General features: G+C 38.8%; 1 protein-coding gene across 5 annotated transcripts in view; it reads right to left on the bottom strand.

The window, feature by feature from the left end:
- Positions 1-23,556, bottom strand: part of LOC101852925 (bromodomain-containing protein 8) — a 31,676-nt gene extending 8,120 nt beyond the window's left edge. The window contains exons 1-18 of one of the 5 annotated variants that reach the window (XM_005098070.3): positions 23,510-23,556; positions 16,488-16,578; positions 14,555-14,624; positions 14,116-14,165; positions 13,215-13,340; positions 11,248-11,328; positions 10,775-10,851; positions 10,332-10,408; positions 9,587-9,769; positions 7,968-8,100; positions 7,257-7,454; positions 6,178-6,398; positions 5,488-5,650; positions 5,022-5,074; positions 3,922-4,076; positions 2,929-3,009; positions 2,080-2,148; positions 324-501 (exon numbers count right to left, since the gene is read on the bottom strand). In XM_005098070.3, the coding sequence (XP_005098127.1) occupies positions 324-501; positions 2,080-2,148; positions 2,929-3,009; positions 3,922-4,076; positions 5,022-5,074; positions 5,488-5,650; positions 6,178-6,398; positions 7,257-7,454; positions 7,968-8,100; positions 9,587-9,769; positions 10,332-10,408; positions 10,775-10,851; positions 11,248-11,328; positions 13,215-13,340; positions 14,116-14,165; positions 14,555-14,624; positions 16,488-16,578; positions 23,510-23,537 (2,034 nt within the window). In that variant the 5' untranslated portion in view covers positions 23,538-23,556. Of the gene's footprint in view, positions 1-323; positions 502-2,079; positions 2,149-2,928; positions 3,010-3,921; positions 4,077-5,021; positions 5,075-5,487; positions 5,651-6,177; positions 6,399-7,256; positions 7,455-7,967; positions 8,101-9,586; positions 9,770-10,331; positions 10,409-10,774; positions 10,852-11,247; positions 11,329-13,214; positions 13,341-14,115; positions 14,166-14,554; positions 14,625-16,399; positions 16,579-23,265; positions 23,430-23,509 lie in introns of those variants that run through there. The other 4 variants (XM_013082379.2, XM_013082380.2, XM_013082381.2 and 1 more) reach the window with 4 other exon arrangements.
- Between the last annotated feature and the right edge of the window lie 529 nt (positions 23,557-24,085).

Raw genomic sequence — 24,085 nt, 5'->3', positions numbered from 1 at the left:
TCAGGTTCCAACAACTATGTCGGAAACGCCGACGTCGGCAATCGGCACGGAAACGAAAGTGCCGACAAAGCCGACAGAAGAAAAAGGGGGCGCTGGCAGTCGGCCAGGCCTCGCAGGTTGCACATTGACTGATACAGGTGGGCCTAGCGATAGCATCGGCCGGCTTGCGGGTCGGGTCGGGATTGTCGGATTTCAGACGATTGTCGGCAAACATGCAGGTCTATATGATGTATTTTAAACTTTGCATCAAATCAAAGCTTTTCTGTAGTCAACAACCTAAACTCTATAGATCAACAAACACTATGGACAAAAAAACAACTTACCTCAATATGTTGCATTACATCATCATACATGACTTGAGCCATCTTGTACACATTGTGGTCTGACGAATTGTACATGATGGCGTTTGTGAACATAAGCATCATATCTCGCTGGAAATCCACAGTGGTGCGGATGATACCACCCTCTATATTTTTTTTTATTGTACTCAAGTCCATAGGCCTGTCAAAACAGATGAAAAGTAAATATAAAATTTAGAACATCATAATCAATGTTATCACTTTGACGAAAGACACAATTCTGTAGGACATTTAAAAAAGAAAAAAAGGTCAAATTATTTAAAGACCAATATGCTCACCAAAGTGTGACCTTTGGTCTGAAAAGATGACCCATTTTACTATCAACATTTCAAAAGGAATCAAGTGCTGTACAACCCACTATGCTTCAATAGCTCCATCTCGACTGATAGTACCCATTTCCAGCCGGACATACACATTAAGCATAGCTGCCACTCAGGAATTTCAAAAAAGGAGGAAATTCATGCGAAGGCGGACGCGCGCTCTCCGAAGGCCGGAGTAAAACCAGTGAGATCCAGAGGCAATATATACTGGAAAATCTAGCCTATGGTTTTGGAAGGGAAAACTGTCATATTTGTTAACCATAGGCAACTGAATTAAAATGTATTTGAAAAAAACAACAACAATAAAAAACCAAAAAAACAAACAAACAAGCATTTGTTGAGTCAATTTGACAGTTTGGACTTGGTGACTAAAAATCCAGTGTTTGTTGCAAGCTGGTGTCTTATAAAAAGATTTCTTTCACTTTAAACGAGTAGATCTACATCGTTCACTTTAACGAGTAGATCTACATCGATGTAGAGCGCGCGCAGTATTGGATCAAGGAGGCATGACATCTTTGCCGCTGTACTGAGCACTCCTGTACAATTGCGGTCCCGTTTGCACTTAACTTACTAGTCCTTCTGTAGTGTGTAGATCTAACCTGAATTAAAATTATAGCCTAGGCTATCTAATCTAGATCTAGAATCTAGATATCTAAATATGTGTAAATCTAGATTATATCTAGAGATAGATTTAGATTTAGAGTGTAGATTCACTTCAACAGCCACAATAGCCGTCATGTAAACAAACGGGACCGCAATCGTGCAGGAGTGCCGCGATTTCTTTATCGCACCAAACGCAAAGTGCAGCAAGCTGAGCTCCTTTTATTTTTGCATTCTGCATCAATTTCTCTCGAATTTCCGCTGTTTTCAATGACAACTCGGAGTGCTAACGTCCCGATGTCCGATCGACACTGTGTTGCTCCACAATAAACAAAGTGAAACTAGCGCTAGGCTCAGAAGAACGGAAGTAGAAAGCTACGGGCGGACATGCGCAAGCTGCGTTTTCGTCTCTCTCCCGGTTCGGTGTTTTCCGCGTGTAAAAAAGTATCCCAATTTGAACTCCAGTGGAGGAAGGAGGAAAGTAGCGGGAAAAGCTAGATGAAGCGGAGTTTCCGCTATTTAGCGGGAAAGTGGCAGCTATGATTAAGAAAAAAATACATCAATTTTTTCTTTCTGAAGGGCAGAGCTCAATACCCAGTCTCAAACCTGACACCAAAAGAATAGCTTTGCATTGCCTGCAGCACCACAATATTCCTCAAAAGGACGTTACACACTATGGTGCTATCCCTCAATGCTCAATACAAGACCTAGGTTCCCTGCCCTGTCAAACAGCAAAACACTAGAAAAAAGTTCTTGAACGAGAAAAAAAGTAGGGAACAACGATAGTATCTACAAGTTACCTTAGTACAACACTGCGATACCCCGGAGCAATATCATCAGTAACTGGATGTAAAAAGACGTTAGCAAATCTGTGGAGGGTCAAAACAACAATTGTATATAGATGAAACACTTATTTCAGGCATCTCAACATAGCATGCAAAAAGTGAAAAAAGAAACCCTTTCACAAGTTATAGCACACTTTCTGCTCTGAGACAATGCAGTCGTTTTCTTTAGACTTCACTTTCTTGAAAGCTCAATGAAATTGCAATACAATAATATTATAATAATAATAATAGTTATAATAATAATAATAATATTAGCATGTTTTATATACTTCACAAGTATTATTATCCTAGCAGACTCTAGAACACCCAAAAACATTCTCAGCTTCCTGGGAAGCATACAGTGCAAGCTGCATGTTTCATGCGATCAAACACCAACAGACTGACAAGGTTTTTTCACTGTCTATAGCCGGGTACCCATTTCCACTTAGGTGAAATGAGGAAAATTTGTGTCAGTAAAGTAACTTTCCCAAAGACACGACTGTGTCAGTAAAGTACCTTTCCATAAGACACGACTGGTGGGTCTCTTTTGCATTTTCCAGAATGGTGGGAAAAAAAGGACAGGTACCTTTAACATAAAGACGTGACAGATGTAAAATATCACCCACAGAATAAATAGCTCTTAACTTAATGTCATCTCCATGAGATAAATGTTAAATATCCTTAATGCAATAAAAATGACATTAAATCTTTACAATAACGAACTTCCCATGCTTCTAAAATTTTGAAAGTTAAACCCCCCCCCCCCCCAAAAAAAACTTGTCTTTCTAACTGAACCTTGGAAGCTTCCCAGATATCTTTCCTTACTTGTGTGTGGCAGCAGCTCTCCATACCAGCATGATGGACTTTTTCCACTGTTTGAACGACTTCTCTTCATCAGTGTCACTACTGTTTCACGGAACAAGAGAAAAAAGACAAATAGAATCCACTAGAGCTGGGCCTTAGAGTCGATTCCGGAACTGATTCCAACTATCAATACTACGGAAATAAAGTTCCGTCTCTCTTTTACAGTTGCCAGTTACTTTTATCATTAAAAGCTTCTTTAAAAAGGAAAAAAAGTATTTATTAAAATAAGAAATAGAAGTTGATGCGTCGTAGTGTTCCGAAATCAAGTTTATCTTAAATAGTGAAGATGTTCGGAGCCAACCAGGTACATTGTAACCACCGGGAAAAATCACATCATTAGAAAGTAAGTAATTGGGTTCGGAGTCGACGCCTACGATTCCTAGCTTTCAATAATCGGGAACCTAGCCGCCGAGCCCTAGAATCCACTACCCACAAATGAGGTTGAAATTTATCAGTTACAGAGAAGTTTTAGAGTCTAAATTGATTCAAAAAGTAATCTGAGCTTCATAATAGCCCTCATTAGCATATAAAGCTTTTATCCTAATTATAATCCATAACATCCACCCAGACATTTCGCTCCAAATGATATCTCAAACATTATAAATAATACTATTTCAGTGATTTGAAAGCTAATTACATCAGTGATCAGAAGCATTGTAGGTTGAAAAACCTATGGGAAATTACCCCTGAGAAGAGAACTAGAAGAAGCCACAATTATCAAACACAGATGCACAACAGGCTTCATACAAAACATAGAGGAAATATGTTGAACTTGACATTCCAGAGACTAAGCTACAATTTTAAAAACCTCACAATCAAAAAAAAAAAGAGTAAATAAACTTGATCTGTAGACAATAGAGTAAGAAATGCAATTCTCGATTCACATGCATTCTTATCCTACCATCCCAAAAGTAGTAAACCTTAAATTCGAAACAAGACTCTAGCATTTCTTACCACATAGAAAGAGACGCTGGGCTGTTGGGAAATGACTCAGAGAGAACCGAGCTTCCATGTACTGATGCCATATTATCCCCAACAACATCATCACTCTCTCTTGCATCATCATCGCTTAGCTCAACATCACTGTGTCTGGAACTGCCCCCATCATCCTTCAAGAATGGAAACACAATTGCACATAAACAAGCTAAAAAGGCAATATCTCTGAATATGCTAAATGCTACGAGTTGCACCAGAACAGTATCAAAATCACCTCTATAAAACACCTACAAATGTTGCGCATAACAAGAACATCAGAGCACAAAAGCACTAGTACCTCAAAATCTCAGAGCATTTACTCAAACATTGTAACCAATAAACTTCAGAAAGTAAGATGCGCAATTGGGCAGTTACAGGCTTTAATAAATTTTTGTTGGAAAAAAAAAATAACGTCAAGGCTGCGAGCCACTCAAGATATAATACTAAATTAAATAAGATCCACTGTGGAAGAACAGTACGGAAAAACTACCTGCAGTCTATAACCATTGTGATAAACAACGTTCTTCATCACATTAAAGAAGCGATATGAAAAATTTAGTATTCTAAAACACTACAGTAGTGCCTGTAACAACAAAAAATATTTTCATATGAACAAACAAAGTAAGTTTATGAAAGTTCATTATAAAAATAATTGTATTCAATTTTATTTAAAACATATTCATGCTCTACAGTATGCTATATATGCGCTTCACAACTATTACTATCATTACCCCAGCAGACCCTAAAAAACTCAAAAACATTCTCCACTTCCCAGGATGCATACTGTGCAGCCTATACTAACAAACTGATAAGATCTTATGTCGTCTGTGATTCAGGTACCCATCCCCACCTTGGTAAAGTGAGGAAAATGTGTGCAAAGTGCGCTTCGAAACCTTTCGGTAACAAACCCAACAGCCTGACCACTAAAACACCCACACCACCTAATCCGTCAAAGCTTCAGCTGTTATTTCTCCTCATAACAGTTTTTTTTTAAATAAAAGATTCTCCTTCCACAATTTTAATATCCTAACACAATGAACAATGAAACCACACCCTCTACTAACAACAGTTCCACTCACTGTGCAACTCTTTCTCGTACTCATCCGTGGGCTCCTCAAGACTTTTGATCTTCCTGCAAGTACACCGAAAAAACATTGATGATTCACTGGGTATTTTTAGTCATTCAGTCACAGATTTGTACATGTAATGATGTACTTGGACAATGTCCAGTGAAGAATATACAAACTGTTTGATTTAAACAGATAAGAAATATATCATTAAATAGATATCCTGTTCAAACTTCTAAGCAATTTTCTGATATAGGAAGACTAAATCAAACATGATAATTTATTTTCTAGATAGACAGCTTGAAATTCCACAGAACAGGCAGGGTAACCAACATGTGGATGAATCTATTCATATATAAATAATAAAAGACTACAAATTTACAGAAAAAAAGAATACTTCAGAGGACTATCATCAGTTGCAGAAACAAAAGAGTATCCCAAAACACAGTGCAAGATACACAATCAGAAAAAAGCTCACCTTTTCCTCTACCACCTCTTTTGCTTCCCGTCTCGCTCACCCTTGAGCTTATACTACTTGTTGGGGAGAGAGGCTCATCTTTGATCTCAGGGAAGTCCTGTTCAGAAACGATGCTCTCTACAATCTTCTTCAGAGGAAGTGCGCCGTCTTCCTCTTCTTGGCTCTGAAAGGTTAATGAGTAAAAACATTAGAAGCTAAAATCAGGAAGATGTATCAGTGCTCGAAAAATTTAGTACATTGCAAGTTATCTAAGATTTAATCAAACAAGGTTCTTTTGAACCCCACCTAAACAGGACACCTAGATGATTTAAGATTAGAAGAAGGAACTTGTCTAACTTGGAAATAGCTAGCACAATCAGCCCATTTCTCTCCCCCAATGAAGAGGGTGGACAAGGTTAGACTGTCAATCTGTTATCAGACACCATGAAAACACAAACATCAAAAATGTTAAAGAAATATCAGATTTGTAAATAAACAATGCTGGATGAATATAAGAAAATCGATAAACGCAAGGTCTTGCCACTCTTTCCTTTCCACCTTTTAAGAATACATTTTTTTGAAACAGAAGAAGAAGAATCAAATTCAAGAGATCCAATATTAGAGTATGACCAATATACAATTAGACAACAAAATTTGAAAGCAAACCTAATACACTATATACTAATGACAACAAAACAATCACAAACTTACATTTTTGTCAATCTCCTCCTTGATACTGTCCACAGCTTCAACATCCAGTTTTTCCACACTGTCTTTCTTGTCACTGTCCTGAGTGTCCTCCTCCTTCACAGAAACTTCAGTCTCCATTGACACTTCCTCCTCTGCACCTTCCACAATTGGCAAAGAATTCCCATCTGAGAGAGGCGTGGCTGAATCTTTCTCCTCTATCTCCACAGAGGTAACAGTTTCTTCTGTGCACAACAAGAAAAGTCAAATAGCAAAGAGAAAGAAACATTGTTTACATCATAAAATGAGGTCATTTTGATTACAGTGTGTGATGTTTCACATATCATTCCTAACTACAGTTGATCCTGTCCAAGATAACATTTAATTATTGAGGAAAAAAGAAGTCACCTTAGACAAATGTTGCTCTTAGACAGTGTCAATACAGTACAGGAAAAACTAGGGGAAAGTGGGAAGTGGTCATTCGTACAGCTGGTTGTCTACAACACGTGTTAGTTGCAACAGGTTTGACTGCACTTTTTAAGCATGGTTTAATTATTCACTTTCACTATGAAGTTTACGCTTTTTCACTAAGCACATCAATGAGACATTAGTTGTATAAAATATACACAAGAAAAAAAAAATATGAACAGCAGGTAAACAGCCACTCGTCCGAATTGCAACAAGTGTCACATTAAGAAGAATGATAACTTGAAGCTAATAACATTTGGTCAATATCTTTGCGATTCGTAACTTGAAATTTTTTTCAGAAACTGAGCAAAGCTGTGCATAGCATAGCTCAAATATGGCAATCATTAGATCAAATATGGCAATCAATAGAGTTAAGTATAGAGGATAAATTTGCAAAGCTTGCAAGTCAATTTTGAGGAGTGTAATTTTTGTCCGTTTTCAACAAAAACGTTTTTCAAACAGTCTCAACATACACATGTGCATAATATTTCTAGAGTGATGAAATTATTACAGTTCACTAAAAACACGGTTCCCTTTACTTGCAAATGAACTTCTCCAAAATGGGGAAAAAAGTACATGTGAGAAGTAAGCAAGTCATAAATAAATGTAAAGCTCAACACATAAAAAGAACCCACCTGTGCTGCCAATTTCTCCTATGTCTTCCACAATAGATTCCTCTATCAAGACTTCAGAATCTGTTCCTGTGGTGGCAGCTCCGGGAAAAGCAGTGTCATCCAGAGCATCTGAGGTCAACCCTGCTGTGCCTTTGCTTTTACTGCCCGCTTGGACAGTCCCTTTTGAGGTAGACAACAACCGAGACAGGGTTGGGGCAGCTGACAAAACAAAGTGTTCAAGTGTACTTGAATAAAACGTTAGATGTCTTGTCCAATAACTAACTCAAGAGCCCATAATACCCACATTTAAATTTTCTGACTCCTCAGTTTTTACATTTAACTAATATCCAGGAGCACTCACATAAACATAAGCACTCAGAAGTCCGAAGTACAAGCTTCTTACAAAATAATGAGAAAAAACAAACAAATAAAGAGTCTACTACTCATTCCCAGCTGAATAGATAGGAGATATTCCACCTTATCAAAAGGACCAGCTGTATCTTCCTCATTTAATCAATGTCAAAAAGATGGAGTGTTGTGGCTTCCAAACAAGAGACTTCACACTTGGAAAAAAATAAGTCCTCATTGTAGACAGTTACAATTCATTTAATGGGACCGTTGTAATCTGCAGTTGTAGTGTTCTGTTCAATAGCATTTGATAATAAGTGTTGTTTTCGTGAACTATGTTTAGAACAGAGTTTTCAGTATACAAAAAAAGAAATGCAGACGCACAGCTGGAGGGTGGTGTGGTCAGCTGATCATCCTGAGTGACTGGAACCTTCAGCAATGACTTCTGTGATTGAGACTGAGACAGCGCATTCTGACCAGCCTGCAACTGCTCCTGGACTTGCTCCTGTTCCTGTTCCTGTCAGACAGGTTTGGAAACAAGGAAAATATTTCTGTGATGCAAATGACGGGAATATAACACTCAAGGTACAAAATTTGAGAGTTGCACGCTGTTAGATGCTTACCAGATTTTTAAGTACAGTAGTCTCCGCCTCAGATCCCGGTGCTCGGGAGCAAGGAAACGCGGGACCTTAGGCGAACCGGGATCTTAACCGACGAACCCAGGAAAGAATCTAGGTTGGCCCATGTTAAGGCTCACAATCGGTAAAATGGTCTCCCTCCACTCTACAATGAGCTGACGTGCCCCCTTGGTGCGTTTATGGCATATGGCGAGCAAAGAGTGGTTAACCTTGATGACCTATCACGGTGCATAGTGGCATGAGGTGAGACATTTTCACTTATTATCCTATCATGAGTCTCAGGATCTACGATTATCCAGTTGCCCCTCCTCTTTACCTGTCAAAAATTTATAGCTTTCCATCTCTGACCGAGCCCCCCCCCCCCTCCAAACCGCCTTTGTCGTTACACACCATTACGTTGTGAACGCACCAATTAAAATTCAGTCTGTCTCACAAATTCAGGAGTAGAGACAACTCCTGCAATGGTCAAGGAGGAGTTCACGGTTCGATGTGATCCCGCCAGGAGCGAACTCGTAGGCCCTACCCACCCAGCGAGTGATGCAAGCTTAGGTGGCGAGCTCAGGTGTGAGTGCGATGTGTGGGGAAAACAAACGCGTCGGTCAGTTCATACCCCGGTATGATCCCGTCTGGGGCAAACATTGTATCGCTTCATCGAGTTTTACAACATATATGTGATCACATTCACGATAGTGGCTGATCTTTGACGCGACGGACAGTTTATTGATCTCAACTTTTTACTCTTGCTTGATCGGCTGTGCCCACCCGGTTTTTTTTTTTTAGCAAATTATGATCTGAAATGCGGGATCTTAGCCGAATGTAGACCATCAGAGCGGGATCTTAGGGGTGACTTTTGTATAGTAAAAATTCTGTTTTCCTAAAACAACGGGATCTTAAGCGAACCGGGATCGTAAGCTGTGGGATCTTAGGTAAAGACTACTGTAGTATGTTTTGAAATATATAAATCATTCCACAGACATATAGTCTCAGAAATCCTCTCCCTAAATTGAATGGACGCAACAAACTCTTTAGCCCAGTGTTCTCTGAATCCAAAGCTGCTGCTCAAATAAAAGCCACAACCTTTTAACTTTGAAAACAATTTTTGCCTAAGAGGTCACCAGCTGTAAAACTCTTGAGTCCAGGGTCTTGGCCAAAAATAATGGGAAACACATTGTCAACCAATACAGACATAAAATTACTACTTTGGAATATCATTAAAAACCTCTACAGCTATCATTTAAGTGTACAGTCCGAGACCTTGGTACAAATTGTTGTTAACTGAACTTTCAATGAGTAACGGCAACATGTAATGTAACTGTCTGACTAGGAAATAAGCCTAGGAGACCCAAAACTCTGCAAAGGACATACCCGCTTCAACTGCTGCAAGCCTGTGGCAGTTTTGACATTGCTTTTTAAGAGAGAAGACAGTAGATGTGAAGGTCCAGATGACTTTGTAGAGACCTCAGTTGTTGCTGAAGATGATGACGTGACAACCGGCGTGGATGTGAGGAAACGACTCAGGGCAGCCTGCTGGCTGTCATCATCCGTCAGCTGTAAAAAATATGAAACATTTGGAAAATTCAAACATGGAATTAATAGGTACAGTAGTTGAGTACTATTAATTCAGACAGAAATGATAGGCAACAGCTTACCAATCAAAGCATCCATATCAATTTTATGAAAGAAGAAAATCAGAGCAGTAATATACAATTATTTAGTGAGTCATCAGACCAACCCAACCTAAATTTTTTTAAAGTTTTAACACAATCCTTACTTTTGCAACCTAAAGTGACATACACAATTCTGCACCAATACTGCCTCAACTGCCTGATGTGAAATCATTGACTCAGTACTAATACAGCACAAATAAGTTCTATTGTGACAAGTGTTAGTTTCTGGTGGCAAATTCCTGAGCTGCAAGGATTGGGTTAAAAGAACTACAGAAAAGAGAAGATTGAAAATTGCATCCAAACAGGTATTTTCATTTAGTAAATTAATTTTCCCTGAAACAAATATGGTCCATGGAAGAAGTGAATACAAAAAAAAACAAAACATCAGAGTGCCCCCTAACCATCTGTGAGCTATATAAAATAATTGAGTCTGGAATTCTTACAGATATATCATCAACTGACTCTTGGGTTGTATCATCAATCTCTCCTGTCACTGACAAGACATCAGGGAGATCCAAATCTGAAACACATAGAGTATACTCAATACTACATAAACCAAAACCAAGAAAGGAACAAGAATCATTTCCTTATACATTACAGCTTTATCTCCAATAAGGAACACCACACTCAAACAAACAAAATTGCGCTCATATGACCTTATGCAGTTGCGAGCGCCGTAAAACCCTGTACTAAACTTAACTAAAAATAAAACTTTTTTTATTGCAGGGTGTTTTCGTGGACAATCTTAATACGGGGCAAAAATAACCCAATATACAAATTGTCATTTAGTTCCTTAAGGCGATATATTTGCCTCAACAGCTCAAGTATTATGGCTTTAAAGTAAGTAAATCTTGAAAATTTAATTTTAAATATCAAAACAACCAACCTAAGGCTTTTGAATCATCATCTGTTTCTTCTTCCTTCACCTTGACTTTATCTTTGTCTTCCCTTAGGAGTTCTTCTCTGTAGACAAAAAGAAGAAAAGAAATAAAAATATTAACATTTTGAGGCATACAACAGCAGAAACTAACCCCCCCCCCACGAGCTCAGCTAACAATTAATATATGAAATTCAAGATAAATTGAACGTCATCTACAAAAGATTAGAAACACAGCACTACATCATGTGTACACATGTGCCCAAATTCTTAAATTCTAATCCTGCTACAAATTGAAGACAACTTCTACTAAATTAAAAATAAAAACAATTACATGATACACAATATTATATGCCATCAGAGCCAAAAGGAAAATAAACTGCAACTTCTCTACACTGGACTACAAAACCTCTGCCCTCAGAATAACATATCACTATCAGTACAACATTAGTTTAAACAGGAAAAAAAAATTATATTCTTACTCTTCAATTTTCTCCCATTCCTCTGCCAATCGATCATCCCACTGGCCATTCATGATTTCACCAACTTCATTTTTTAATTGTCTGTGGAATAAATTGTGAAAAAATACACTAGAGCATGCAACAAATAAAAGGCACCAAAAATCTCCATCAGCGTAATATAAGGTAATCCACACCATCAGCTTTATCTTGACAGTATTTCAAAATTGCCCATTCTCGTAATAAATTATCCAAAAAAAACTGTACAACCTTTTTTGTTAAAATTTTCCTCCACACAGAAGTTTTGCGCTTCAAATTCGACACAACATTAGGAAGTCAAAAGAAATTTGTCTGATATTCATTTTAGAAAAATCCACTGAATAGTTTTGCTGTAGACAGCGCGTAAAAAAACAAACCATTTTCAGCTATGTTCCCATTTTGTAGCATGACGCACTAGTTCGCATTAGGCCTACCACTAAAAATCATAACGATTTGAGCCATATTGCATACTACGGTAGTCTAACAGGCCAACAGAATAACAGAAGTTTGCAGATAGTTTTTCTCAAGTTTCCTTTGCCTGCTGAGATCATGGTTAAGATAGGTAAAGAGCAGAGAGCTTTTTGTATTGAACATTTCCTCACAACCAACTCATTTCATAAGCTTTGCACAAGGCACGGAAATAATGCTAAAGTGCCCTTAAGGCCTTCTTTGACGTCAAGGGTGGAAATGGTTCATCAGTTGGTAACTGTAGAGAATCAGAACTAAAATTCCCAGACAAAACGACCATTTCAGACCAAACATACACCGTTCGCACCCCTTTAAACGTCACCAGGGTGCAGAATTCAGTAGATGAGCCCCACGAGCAATAACTTTCCTACGTCTCAACCGTCCACATTCTCAAGGCAGATCATCTACAACTGTACCATTTTCCCGTTTGGAAGCAATCAGAGGATAGCAATGTGTTCATGATTCCTTGATCGTCTTGAAAAGTGGGAACATTTCCTCTATGACATTTATTGGTTCCTTGGCAAAGCCCATATTCACCTTTCAAGTTATATCAACTCCACAAATGCTGTTTATTTGGGCAACCTCACCCCCTTCCCTATTGTTTCTAGAAACAGCTCCACACTGTAAGGTGTACCGTGTACATGGCTTTGATTACTCATAGTTGAGCGGATCCTTGTATTTGGCCACCATTGAACATTACGAACGAAGAGTTAAAATGTGTCAAGTCCAAAGGAGGACATATAGATCACTGGTTCTCGGAATTTCAGAATTAAAAGAATATTCATTTAACTCTGTAGGAGATTTTAAGAAACTGTTCAAAAGTTACATGGATGGAAAGATTAGATTTTTAAAATAAAAGGAAAGGAAAAATCAAACAAATCATTTCATGACTTTCCTTACAAGATCTTTTAAATTGGTGCATGTTGCATTTATGGGTGGTTTTTATAAAAGCCATTTCCGTTTTCAAAAATAAGCTTCTTCTTCATGAATTTTATGTCAAACAAATTCCTTTTGAATGAATTTCATCTATTCCAAATTACAACATTCTAGTGCTAATTTTGTGTGAGATATTTAGAAGAAAAAAAGTTGTACAGTTTTATTTTGGATCATCCTGTTGCACTACCACACCAGCCCCCCCGTCATTTCCTTTAATTCAATTCCATAAAAAGACAAAATAGAGAATCATTTAGTTTGCCTGCACAAAATTGATGACCAGTCCTTTTAACCTTGTTTCAAGAATATCTCAAGAAAACTGTGCCAGACAACGTGTTTCAAGCATACATACTTCCCTCTTTGGTCATTACATCTCTTTGGGATAATATGTGATAAGTTCCCTACCTTTTCCACGGTGGCTGGCCACAATCGTCTGTTGGGTCTTGACCAACCCTAGTGAGTGACACACATTGCTATTGTGCCTCAAGACCCTTCAAATACATAAAAAGAGATCAATAAAACAAAAATTTTAAGACTTAACAAAACTTTACTTGAAAGTTTGCTGCATCTCCATGATCTCTTTCTTCAACTGCTCACTCCTTTCAATAGTCATTTTCCTCATGATCTGAAGGCTGGGTGCGTCAGACTCAGATTTATCTTTATCCCCTCTTTTGCGCCTGTCAAAAAATAAAGAAGTGATTGGAGCTTACATTAATGAGTCACTTATTAGCTGCCTACTGATTCTAGTCTTTTAAAATACATCTTCGACAAGCTGTTAAAATATATTCTAAGCCCAGAAAGCAAAATTTACAGGAGAGAGAAAAAACTGTTTCGTTCTTTTAACAATTGTACGTGACTTATGTATTTTTTCTTGTTTTCTTCAAGATTTAGAATTTGGATTTCTTCAAAATATTTCTTGAACACCTTCCACTGTTACAACAGATTAAGAAACCATTTATTTTTAAATTAAAATTTGGGGCTTAGTACATTTAACAACTGGCCAACGATACGACTTAACTGACTGACCTCTTATAAGTTTACTTCCTTATATTGGTCTTAACAATCAATCCTTGTATTATCTGCTCTCATAGCACAGTTTTGACAGGTTGGAGGCAAGAGGTCATCAAAAGCCATCTGATTCACAGCCAAAGGCAAAAAAATGAACAAATGCATCTATCATAGTAAGCAAGAAAAAAAAAAACCTAAGCCAGGCTTACATTTTGACATGTGGCCAACTCACACAGAGTAATCAGTCTTGTTTACAATAATTACACAAAATTCAGTCTCAATGCTAAATCGTTTACATTCATTAGTAGAGATATTGGTTTCTCCTGATGATTTGTCAGTTATATAGTACTGTCATTCCATTTATATAAATGTCTTAAAAAGACAAAGTTGTAGTTTTTTGTGGGTTTTTTTTTTGGGGGGGGGGGGGGTTTTAACATCACTTACTTTGGTTGTTCTAGCTGCTCCATCATGTCATAATATTGTTGGACACAATTCTGGAGAAAAAAAAACAAGACAAAAAATTATCAGATCTTTGTGTTGAACCACATCAGAATCATGGCAGGTCTCTATAAAACACTGGTAGTATTTCAGTAACTTCTGTTCTTTGCTGATCGAAGAAACATTGAAACATTGATTTAAAAAATAATAAATTTAAAAAAAAAAACAGTTATAAATAAAGATATTTCTCTTCAAAATATAGCTCAGAAAACATAGCTTTTATTATTCTTTTTTTTTCTTTTTTCTTTTTTTTTTTTTTTTGGGGGGGGGGGAGAGGAGGGGTATATCGAAACCTATTGCTATTCAATTCTATAGACAAACAAAATAAATTTGGGCAAAAATGTACCCACACATCATACTTATGCATGTAATCAGACAAACATACTTTCTGGTGGAACCATTCTGATGGTCTGCTGGGATCTGCATAAGGTTTGATAGCTCTGCTGACAGACACCCTGCAAAGAAAACATTTTTTTTTTAAATTTCAATACAGACAACTGCTTTAAGATCCTGTAGTATAAATCTTCCCATGTTTCACCACTCTTCCCCCCCCCCCCCATAAGATACTGTTCTGGTCTTCATTCTGCCCGATACTTTGTTCACAGCCACCAAGTAATGAGTGGGGGGAAAAAACAACCCAAACATCTCAATGCAAACTATTATCAAGAAAGCATGATAAAGACAGAGACATTAGTAGTTAAAAGTATTACAAGAGCAGATCTGTGTAGGTAACATTTCAATTTAATCATTAATCTCTATCCAAAATGGATAAGCCCCTGGCCTGTAAAAATGTTAACCCTTACAGCCCATCATGTATATTTTTTCTTATGAGTTCTTAAATTTCCCAATGGCCCAGTCCCATATAATATTTCCCTCAAGGGTGCCAGCCACCTCAAACCCAGTTGCACATTTTAACGTATTTTATCCCATATAGTTGTCTCTGAAAAACATATTACAAGGTACCTTTTTAAAATCTTGAAAAGCAGAATAGAAATTATTTTAATGTCCGAAAAAATTACAAACACAATCAGTATGAGCTGAGCAGGACGAGTCAAGGAATCCAGAGTTACCTGGTCTACATGAAAGTGAGAGTTAAAAAGTAGTCCTATTTTGTAAGTGTTAAGAAAGCCTTTGAAAAAGAATAAAACCTTCTTAAAAATAGGCCAGATCCCTTTATAAGGGGGCGAAAAAGACCATTACAAAGTAATTAAAAAACCAGTGGCATATATAGTAGACTATTCTTGAGATCAGGTAAAAGAGAGCAGAAGAAAAAAAAACAACAGACAATCAAAGAAAGTTGTAAAATCACTGACAGGAGTGGGAATTACGAACATTTCAGAAGATAAAATTGTCATATATGAGGTTCCTTTGCACTGCAAACCAACAATGCATTTCTTTTTTAAAAGCTGTATAGCTATACTATTGTATCCCTATACTGATTTTTAAAAAGGTCTTGTTGTATCTAACTGAAAATAAAACACTTGATCTGTCAGTTAGAGAGGCCTTTCCTTCCACTGTAGTGATGCTTGCTCCGATCCCAATTCTGATGTAGTTTCCATCTTTTTCTTGGTTGTTCCCTACCTCATTTTCCAATCAGTCTTCCCAGTTTTCATGTACTTGTACATGCCAAAAGTAACTGAGTTTCTCTATCCCAACTAAATCAAAGAATACAAAAACTCTTTCATGAAACATAATTTGTCCAGGATCTCACCATTCGGTGTATTTTTGCAATTCATGGCAATCGTGACACTTTTTTAAAGCATTCCCTTCTGAATATTTGTACTAATCTTGTTTTCTTTTTATTGACTGTCCATGCTTCAAGGCTAAACATAATAACAAATTGATGTACATATCTTTACTTAGTCTGTATGTGAACGTTCCATCATTTTTGGAAGCTGTTCAGCATTTCCGTTGCCCTTCTTCTTCTTTCTCTTGAGTGGTCTGACCATCTTTATGGATGCTGGTTCCTAAATACCTATCAAAGACAGCCATTTCAAACATCTGCTGTTTATATATTTCAATGTTCATTCTTATGTTGCACTAATCTGTGATTATATGTCTTTCTCCTTTGGTCACTGAAAATGTTTTATTGGTTGTGCCATCCAATTTCACTACCTTTTGTTGTTTTGAGTACAGGGATATGATGAATGCACTCCTACATGGAATGAAAGTCCATTTCACTCAGTGTTCTCCATAAGCTTTTGGAAATTCATAACCCTAAACAGCAAACCTTTCAGGAACTTTGAACAGCATTCTCCACAGGTTCCCTCAGAACTTCTGAACACAAAGCTTGTTAAACCCGTAACTCACAATCATACCAGTTTTGATCTCCAATCTTGAATACTGCACTTGCAAGACATAGCTTTTCACTTGTGGACCAAACATCAAGGGGTTTCTTTGGCTTCAGTTCTAAATGAAATAAAAACAAATAACACTTGCTGAGTTCATTTGTAACTTTTGTGAAAATACATATTGTAAGTGAAGAAAAACATGTGCGAGTTCTCAAAATAATTCTTAGCGAATTGTGTACAAGGTGGACCAAAGTGCTGAAATGCAGCTTCTTATAACCTACACAGTTATATTGTGCCCTTTTGTGAGTACCTCCATCTTTGAATGTCATTCATGTCCTGAAAGTTGTTTTTTAAGCCCCTTTTTATATTGATTTTTTTTCATCCATACTCGTAAAAAAAATCACAATTTAGCATTGCCGGCTTCAGTGGATGTGTAACAAAACAACCAGAAATGTTACAATGTCTGATCTTTTTTTAGTCTCAAGAGCAGAAAATTTAATAACCTCGCCACCACAACTAAAATTCCACTGATGGTACGCTGCGCTCCACAAATATACGGTAGTCAAATCAACCGAATTTTCCGAATCTGAACAAATCACTGGAAAGTGAGAATAATCGCTGCCTTAGAATTACAAAGCTATTCTGACATTTTTGGCCATTTTCCAATTTGAGTTAAGATCTACTTTAATTTTAACAAAGAAATTGAAACCATGAGGTCAGAAACCATAAGTCCTTCTATCTCTAGTTTACTCTGTGATACTCTATTAAAATCGTACGAATTCGGAGTCGTTACGCCGCCTATAGCCTAATCAAGAAATTCAAATAGGCCTAAGCCTAGATCTATATGCATTCGAAAAAGCTTAACGTGTTGCGACACTCAAAATGATTAACGTCAAATTTCTCAAAACTAGTAACTGAGTATTGTGCAAGAGATTGAACTTTGTAATTCTAGGGTAGTGAACCGAAATGCCGAAAACAAAATTAACCCTTTGAGCCCTTGCCACCGCTTCCACTGAAAAACTGCCTGTATACCTAGCCACCAGTACACTGGTGAGCGAGACCCCATTTCCAACCTGGTCCGCCTGAGCCTGAGACAAAACATGTACGGAAAACAGCATTTAACAAAACTTTATCTATTTGGACTCGGGTCCGAAAAATGTTTTATTTATTTGAACTCAGCTTTTAAGTGAGTTATTTATGTGAGTGTAAGGAGATTACATAATATTATGGTAGTGTTAATTGCTACAGAGTGACACTGTGACAACTAACGCGGCGTTAATTGCCACAGAGTGAACACAGAGCTCTTTTGCATTGACGATTAACATCATCTAGATCTATCATTTCCCAAAATATCAAGGTAACAAATAACAGTGCCCGGATATAATTGTTTTCTTGAGTGACTTCCCCTTACCCGTTTCCCCAGAACAGCAGAAGCAACGGTGGAAAGAGAAAAACGAAAGTAGTCATTGCCGTCAGCATCCGGTGACGCACAAGAATCTTACGTTGAATGTGACGTACAGGACTGTTTTGCATGTTCTTACGCTATCATGTTGAATATTTTAGAGAAATTGCGGTGTTTACATTGGATTCCTGGAACAAGAGTGTGATGAGTGAACAAACTTTGAGAGATGGGTCATTTCTGTGGTTATAGATTTAGCTTTTGTGCTTAGTGATTACGCTGTGGCAATTGACAAAAATTGACTTTTTGTCAACTGCCACCAAGTAAATTGGAGCTCTTTCGCGTTGGTGGGTAGATCTAGCTAATTGTGCTCGAGTGCTCGGTGTTGCGCATTCGCCTCTCTGTCCCTCTGTGTGTGTGTGTGTGTCTGTGTGTTTGTGTGTGTGTGAGTGTCTTTTCCTGACCCCCGTCCCCCGATTTATGTTCCCTGATATAACGTGAATTTCTACTTGAGTTTGTGTGCGTTTGTGACCTTCTACTTCTAGAATTGCATGTGTTGGTTCTACACCAAAGTGTAGGCTAAGGCTAGCCTAGATCTAGGCCTACGTCTCATTGAAAACACACCAAGTTGGTACCGTAGCTCTAGACTAGATGCTCGTCCAACAATGAAATTAGTTGAGAACAAATTGACCCATTAGACACACATTATATATGTATAATGCTAAAGATAGTGTTGTTTTCAGACTTGACACCGCTTCACTCGGTGGCAATTGACAAAAAGTTAATTTTTGTCAATTGCCACCACGTCACTCGGTGGCAATTGACGCTACCATCTCCAAAGGGAGTGTATACAGACCCGGTAACCGGGAACAAAGTCACGAAGTATACAGACCCGGTAGGGGAATTCTTTTGTGATTTCGGAAGGCCACCTCTATTCTCACCCCAGGTGAGAATAGCGCAGGCGAGTCTTTTGGCTATTCTCACCCAGTGTGCATTCACCGTTAGAACCTAGATCTAGGCCAACCAATTTTGCGTTCACCCTGAACCACAGAATTCTAGACTGATAACGGCAAAATTGTAGAATTCTGTGCCGTGAACAAACGTTCCATTACTACTGTTAGCCTTAAAAAAAGCGTACAATTTTGTCTTTCGGCAGTGGAGAGAGAGAGAGAGAGAGAGAGAGAGAGAGAGGAGTAGCGCGAGAACTTCCGGGCAAAACAAAATGGCGTCCCGCGCAGTTCAGCTCGATTCGAAAAGTTTTATAGCCATAGCATCTTTGTCGATGACCAAATTAATTTACTTTTGTGTTTTAACATCATTTTTAAACTTTGTTTTGGTCAATTTGATCGTCCACACCGATAGACAGTATTCAGAAAGACACAGAGAGAGAGAAGAGGGGAGGAGTAGATCTTGCGAGAACTTCCGGGCAAAACAAAATGGCGACCCGCGTAGTTCGGCTCGATTCGAAAAGTGAAATAGCCATAGCATCTTACTTTTGTGCTAACGTAATTTTTTCTTTGCTTTTATCCATTTGATCATCCACACCGATAGAAAGTATTCCGAAATTAGGAAAAACAGGTGTTTTTTCACACCGGGTGAGAATAGCCTATGGTGGCAAGTCTCATCCAGGGTGAGAGGTCGATCGTATTTCTATTCTCACCCCGGGTGAGGATAGGCCCTTCCATTTCGGAAAGTTTCAGCGCCCTCTTGGCTCAGGGTAGACCCAGGTTCTTCTAGATCTATGGCCTTGGTCTAGATCTAGATCTAGACAGACTGACATAAATCATTGATCTAGTTTCGAGGCTAGCCTAGACCTAGATCTAAATGAAGATTGCGAATGTCTTTCCGATGAACGATCATTTTTCCTCCGTTTTGGAGTTGGAGGAATCACAATTTGAAGAAAAGAAAAATGTCATAATTCCAATCGAGCAGTCACCCCCCCCCCCCCTCCTCTCTCCTCTGTGTATCGCTCGCATTCTCTTTTTCTTTGTTTGTCTCTGCATTCTTTCTCCCCACCTATTTCACACTCCATCTTTCTCTCGTTCCCTCCTGCCAACTGGGGTATGTCATACATTTTGCTAGCATAGCACTTCCCCCTGCTCTCTCTCTCTCTCTCTCTCTCTCACACATACACACCCACACAACCGGGTCTGGGCGCTGAAACTTTCCGAAATCACAAAAGAGTTCCCCTACCGGGTCTGTATACTTCGTGTTAGTTCCCGGTTACCGGGTCTGTATTGACTGTATACAGTATACACTTCGAACTCCAAAACCCGGCGCATTTTCGGCAGTTCCCACCCCGCAATTGTTATTCGCCAGTTTTGGCCCAAGAGTAGGGGGGTCTCCCCCCTGTCCTAATAAAAATGTGGTGGGGGGTTTCAGGGGGGCATGCCCCCTGAATTTTACCATAATTTGATGTTTTGCAGTTGTTAGGTTAGATATCTTAGCTGCTCGCATCAAACGTATAGTATAGATCTAGATCTAGAGTACATCCTGTGGTGCGATATACAGTAAGGGATCTTTTGTGGATATCTCTGGAAGTTACAGGTCGATCTTCATGATTTTTTCACCAGAAGTTAGAAAAACTTCCTCTCTATACGGTGAAGTGCATTACTGTAACAGCAGTTTAAAATTTCTATATGTTGTGGTGGTGTTTGTTTGGTAACGTGTGTCTGGTTTGGTGCGCAAGGTTTCTGGTTTGGTGCAACATATCGTCTGGTTGGGTGCGCAATAGTACCATGTTTACAGCTCTAGATCTAGCTCTTTTCTGACACTTTTCATCTTTCTCTATCCTGGCCTTGTTTTCTTTTCCTTGCAAGAAGTTCCTGTACTGACCATAACGGAAGGCCAAGGTCAATGAGGCGTGTTCTTTTTGGGAGCTGTGCACCCCCTAACAGGAGATTTCCTTACACCGTGCGTATGTGTTTTGATAATGGATAAAAAGAAAGGTGCTGTGGACACAAGAAGGGGAAAGAAGAAAACAAGAATAAGACTATACCTAGACTAGTATTTTTGAAGGAAAAGGACAAAAAAGAAGAAGAAAAAGACGTGAAAAGAAGAAATTGAAAAAGAAAGGTGCTGTGGACACAAGGAGGTGAAAGTAGAAAACAAGAATTAGACTATACCTAGACTAGTATTCTTTAAGGAAAAGGACAAAAAAGAAGAAGAAAAAGACATGAAAAGAAGAAATTGAACATTTTGGAGATGAAATTTCCATATTAATTAATTTTGACATGAATACATTAACTTATCATCTTCCAATGGCAATATAATGCATCCAAATGAAAGGAAAACAGTCTGTTTCAGTGTACAATGCAGGTCATAAAGAAATAACTTAATAAGTAAAACAAACAAAGGGCCTAGAAGCCACACTATCAATGCCAAATAGCAAAAAAGCCGATATTGCGCACTGAAACGGACTGCACAAATTTGGTCTGCATCAGTGCGCAACCCTATCTGGCATGTTCCTGGGCATTAACCCTCATCCTGCGGGAGCCGGGTTTATGTAGCCCGATAAGCCTATTTCGGCACCTCGCCTGCGTTCTGGTCCCGAGTCAGTGTAGCTCCTGGCTCAGCGCACGCGCAGCGCGCATCCTCTTACGTGTCATTCTGGTCCCGAGTCGGATCCCCATTCACGCAGGTCAAGTGTGTGTGCGTCAGTCTGCTTGAGTTTGTGTGCGTTTGTGGCCTTCTTCTAGAACCACCTGCGTTGGTTCGTAATCGAGGCATACGTCTCATTCAAAACATGCCAAGTTGATAGCTCTAGATGTTCGTTCAATGAAATTATAGAAGAAATTGACCCACTTAGACATGAGGAGCTCGAAAGGATAGTCAGGAAACAAGACTTCCATTTTTCTATACAAAATATTTCAAATGAGCTTGATTTTGTATGAAATGATACTACCTGATAAAAAATGAGCTTGTTTAATAGTTTTGAATACCCTTGTGCAGGTACAAAGAACAATTTGAGTGTAAAATATTAGGAAATTGACCTAAATTATCCCTTTTCGAACCTCAGGTCATTCATAACAACAAGAGCGTCCAGAAAGGTTATTCAAATGGGCGTAACTACTCGTAATGTCTTATCAGCTTGTGAGAGGGGGTTATTCATGTGTTTGTAACACTTTATAAATAGAAAGCTATGAAGGATAGAGCGTTATTTTCATCATCAGTTAACACACTCCTGCGGTATTCATGGCGAAAACACACGTTTCCCGGCGCGCGCGCTGTACACCAACAGTACACACTGAGTGACCCCGGCGGCCTGCCCGGCGAGTCCTACGTAATCGGTTGCTGATAAGATACGCATCTGGGCACAGACGCAGGATAAGAGTTAAGAAGCAGCCTGCGATAGTATTTATCGATTCTAGTATACATTCTACGATACATTAGAGCTATTTTAACTAGATGGGCTAAATAATCGACTACTCAAGCGCTTAGTAAATTCACCGATACCGGTTACGAAAACCATTAATTTGAATGGGCAAAACTTTCCGACACCGTAGAATCAAGTGTGTTGACGGGAACCTCCAAAACGAAAGTGAAATAAGCTGCTTCTGCGCATGCTCACAGAAAGTGACCTCGTTTTCGCTGTTCTTATCCAAAACACAAAGCAGGAGACCGGGGGTTGCGCACCAAAACAGATGCGCAGTGACCTGGTTAGACTCTAGATCTAGATCTCGATGTGTAGGTCAGGCTCAAAATATAAGGGGGTGGGAACTACCGAAAAAGCACCCAAAACCCTACATCTCCTTGCTCTGATACTCTAGCCCTAGAGGAATATGAGCACTAGAGTCTAGGGTAAATTTTTACTTTCACTCCCGCACACAGATGCACTGTTTCAGGGGTCAAACTGCTGTACTGTTTGCTGCAGATCACACATAAAGCCACTAAAACTGTCGCTTATCAATTATTTTCAAGACAATTTCAAATCTAACTGTAAAATATCAAATTATATGTAATTGCTGCAGATCACACATAAAGCCACTAAAACTGTCGCTTATCAATTATTTTCAAGACAATTTCAAATCTAACTGTAAAATATCAAATTATATGTAAAAACAGGGGGGCATGCCCCCCTGTAACCCCCCTGATTTTCTTTTACACCAGTGGGGCAGGCCCCCCTGGAACCCCCCCAATTGGTCCTAAGCATGTCTATCTCGGTTAAAAACAATCAAATATTTCAAAAACTATTAATTTGCGACGGAAATGAAGTTGATATTCGTGTTCAGCGCATCAATATTTAGTAGAAAATAGACAACTGGTAGCTGAGTGTGAGACGGGAGGGAAAGTACAAAAATACCGAGTCTAGATCTAGATCTAAATAACAATCTGTGACTGACAGAAAAGGGACTCAAATTGGTAAGAAAATTTTTTTTGCACAACTGAGTCTCAAGAGAGTCTCACGTTTTGGCAATTGCTCAGTAGTCTTTGAACTCTTTGTTGTTGTTGACTTGACTCGGCCTACTATCCTATCTGACTCCAGTCCAAACCACTCGGAGTGAGTGGCGCACAATATAAAAGGCAACATAGTAGGCCTAACTGCTTCTACAACAAGACAGGGTACAAAACTATAAGACTAATGCCATATCCATGCCAAGCTTTAAGTGAAACCAAAACAAAATCAAAACAAATTATTATGAGCCCTCACTTGGAAGAGTTGAACTGGTGGACGCCATCTTGATTTCAAACGCTAATTCCCAGATTTATTTGTTTGGGAAGGCCAAACCCAACTTTGAACCAGGCCCATTGCCCATTGACCGTACAAATAGTGCTGGTGATAGACATTTGATTTTTTTGTCGTTTTTCCATACTTCTTTCCATGTTAAATAGATGGTCTCTATTGTCCAAATTTTCAACTCTAATTTAATATCATGCAGCCGTTATGCTTTGATTGGGGGGGGGGGGAGCTTCTGTTACATTACGATGCCGAATGAAGAAGCAAGCGTGTTTCTCTTGCTTGTTGTATTGCTAGTTGGGAGGTAAGAATGTTTTTGTCTAATGTTTCTCTGACCCCCTCTTCTCGGCTTTCATCTTTTCCTAGTTCCTAGACCTGCCCCTTCCTTTGTGTCCATCTGATCTCTGATTTTGGGGAGCTCACGCCGATGGCTCTCACAGAAGGTAGGTTCAGTCTCTCTGGGTAGGAGAGGAGGCGTTGTATAGTATAGTGTACATCTATGGGAGGCGTTGATGTCTCCGGCGCAGGCCAGTCATGGGTAAATCTTCA

This window comes from Aplysia californica, unplaced genomic scaffold (genome assembly GCF_000002075.1).
Source record: "Aplysia californica isolate F4 #8 unplaced genomic scaffold, AplCal3.0 scaffold00171, whole genome shotgun sequence".
Taxonomy (NCBI): domain Eukaryota; kingdom Metazoa; phylum Mollusca; class Gastropoda; order Aplysiida; family Aplysiidae; genus Aplysia; species Aplysia californica.
The sequence above is the reverse complement of the archived record's forward strand: the minus strand, read 5'-3'. Positions and strand labels throughout refer to the sequence as shown.